This window comes from Chiloscyllium plagiosum, unplaced genomic scaffold, assembly GCF_037043375.1.
Source record: "Chiloscyllium plagiosum isolate Xiang-an unplaced genomic scaffold, Cpla_swu_hap1 HiC_scaffold_18, whole genome shotgun sequence".
In the NCBI taxonomy this organism is placed as follows: Eukaryota; Metazoa; Chordata; class Chondrichthyes; order Orectolobiformes; family Hemiscylliidae; genus Chiloscyllium; species Chiloscyllium plagiosum.
In genome coordinates this window covers 9,347,923-9,350,420 of record NW_028270156.1, presented here as the reverse complement: position 1 = coordinate 9,350,420, position 2,498 = coordinate 9,347,923, and the positions used below count along the sequence as shown (strand labels likewise).

The 2,498-nt window shown below is 41.9% G+C and overlaps 1 protein-coding gene across 1 annotated transcript; it reads right to left on the bottom strand.

The window, feature by feature from the left end:
* Positions 1-315: 315 nt before the first annotated feature.
* On the bottom strand, positions 316-1,314 carry LOC148146850 (P2Y purinoceptor 1-like). The gene has a single exon (XM_087996864.1). It carries the CDS (start codon positions 1,312-1,314, stop codon positions 316-318), a length of 999 nt encoding a protein of 332 aa, XP_087852990.1.
* Positions 1,315-2,498: the final 1,184 nt, after the last annotated feature.

The window sequence follows — 2,498 nt, the reverse complement described above, 5'->3', positions numbered from 1 at the left end:
ACATTGTCAAAAAACATCCTGTTTCCTTACACAATCATACCAACTAAACTGAAATGATTAAAAAAAATTATATTTGAAAAAAAATTAGTACAGAAAAGATTAATTAGCACCAATGACATTCTAAACTGTGAGAGAGATGTCAAATATTTATCAGTTATGTAAGGTACTCAAGGTAAGTCAACAGTGGAAAGTGCACAAACATCTTTAGGAATATGTTGGTGCCATGCAGTCCCATGAAAGCCTGAGAATCCATAGTGATAAATGATCAATGTGCATTCTATGGGGGTGTTAGAAACAGCTTGGATACCAAACCATCTAGACTGGATGGACTGCAGTCACCTTGAACCTAACCTGTCTTTTGGTGTCTTTGCAACAAAATGAAAGGGTCTTTTTTAGTGAATTTTTGCTGTTGCCACTTGCCATAAAATAAAATAAAGGGTTGATACAAGTGTTGAAGCTGCAGATAGCCATCTCCATTGAGAAACCCACATCTGAGCTGTAGACTAGTTGTGTCTGGTTGCTCCAGAAGGCTCTCAGTATAATGCAGGCGTTCCTCACCAGGTGGTAGGGCAAGTACATGAGGCCAAAAATGATCAGAACTGAGTACATCAACCTGAAGAGTTTCTTCTTCTTTTGGGTGCAGTGCTTCTTGAGCTCCTTGGTACAGTTCCAGTAACAATAGCAGATGGCAACAAAGGGCAGGAGGAAGCCAGTCACTGTGCTGATAACTGTGTAAGGTAATGTCTTGTTGGTGTTGTCGGAGAAGATGTAGAGGGTGCACACCGTTTGATTTTGGGAGCAAGGAAGGATGAAGGTCATGAGGGCAGATGGAATGCTGACTACAGTGGTCAGCACCCAGATCCCCACACACACAAACAAGGATTGTCGTCTGCTCAGCAAGAGGATGGACTTCAAAGGGTGCACCACAGCCAAGTAACGGTCGAGGCTGATGCAAGTCACAAAGTAAATGCTGGAGTAGAAGCAGGTGTGGTACATACACCTTACCATCTTGCAAACAAAATCTCCGAAAACCCAGTGCAGCCTGGCAAAGTGGTAGTAAATGAGGAAAGGGAGGGTTAGCATCCATGTGGTGTCAGCCACTGTGAGGTTGCAGAGGAACAGAGTGCTACGGTTCCAGGGCTTGTTCTGGTGGACCATAACCCACAGGGCCTGGCAGTTCATTGTCAGCCCAATGACCAAAACCAGCAGAAATGCTGCTGGGATCACATAAATCTGAATGAAGAACAACGACTGTTCCTGATCCAATTCACAGAAAACAGATTCCAACCCCTGCAAAAGAGGAATGATTGACATAGTTGGGGAATGATGAGGCTTAGTGTATTCACAAAAGCATTGATTGTTCTGTCAATGATCTGGAGCTAATTAAACACAACATGCTACAACAAGGTGTCACTTTCAGTATTAACCATTTTTAGAATACATTACCACCTTTTACAGATGCAGTTCATCACCTCCTAGCTGATCTCAAGCTCTTGAATTGAAGTGATTTTAACCCAAAGGCAGTAGGTCAAAACTCTAAACCTGCATGATTAATACCATTCTCCTGCCTTGCTTTTGCACAGGTTGAGCTGTGGGGCTTCCCATGTGATTAAAGAAAATATTACTAAAAAATAAACACCTGACTCTTCTTTCATATGGTGACCACATGCTTAAAATTGCAAGTTCAAATGTTTTTAGGTTGCAATTGTGTATGGGGGACTGAAAAATATCCCAGTCGAGAGTGGGCACTGGAAAAGCACAGCAGGTCAAGCAGCATCTGAGGAGCAGGAGAATCGACGTTTCGGGCATAAACCCTTCATTTTCCTGATGACGGGCTTATACCCGAAACGTCAATTCTCCTGCTCCTTGGATGCTGCCTGACCTGCTGTTTCTTTTGCAGCACCACACTCTTGACTCTGATCTCCAGCATCTGCAGTCCTCACTTCCTCTTCCCTGAAAAATATCCCACTGTGGTATCAGAAAAATCAAAGAACAATCCTTTTCACACAAAGAGTAAACTTGAAAATCTTCCCCATCATTCACAGAATGTGGGCATTACTGGTTGGGCCAGCATTTATTGCCCGTCCCCAATTATGTATCTAGATTCACATGTAGATCCGACCATGTAAGGACAGCAAATTTCCTTCCGTAAAAAGCATTAGTGAACCTAAATATGCTTTTAAAGTAATTGTCAGTGGTTACAAAGCCACCATTAGATGAACATTTTATTCCAAGCTTATATTAAATAGACATTTTGCCACTGGGTATGATTGGGATTTCAACTCATTCTCACAGGACATTATTCTGGTATTCTCGATTACTCGTCCAGTACGTTGCTACTAAGTCATCACCACCCCCCTAAAATGTACCCCTTGAAGGATCAGAGATTGAAAACCATAATTTTCTTGGATGGTGGGTAATATTAAAGAGTATAGAGAAAAGAATCTTCAACTTCATTTTAAATTGGCAACCCTTTATTCTGATATTATGCCCTCAGG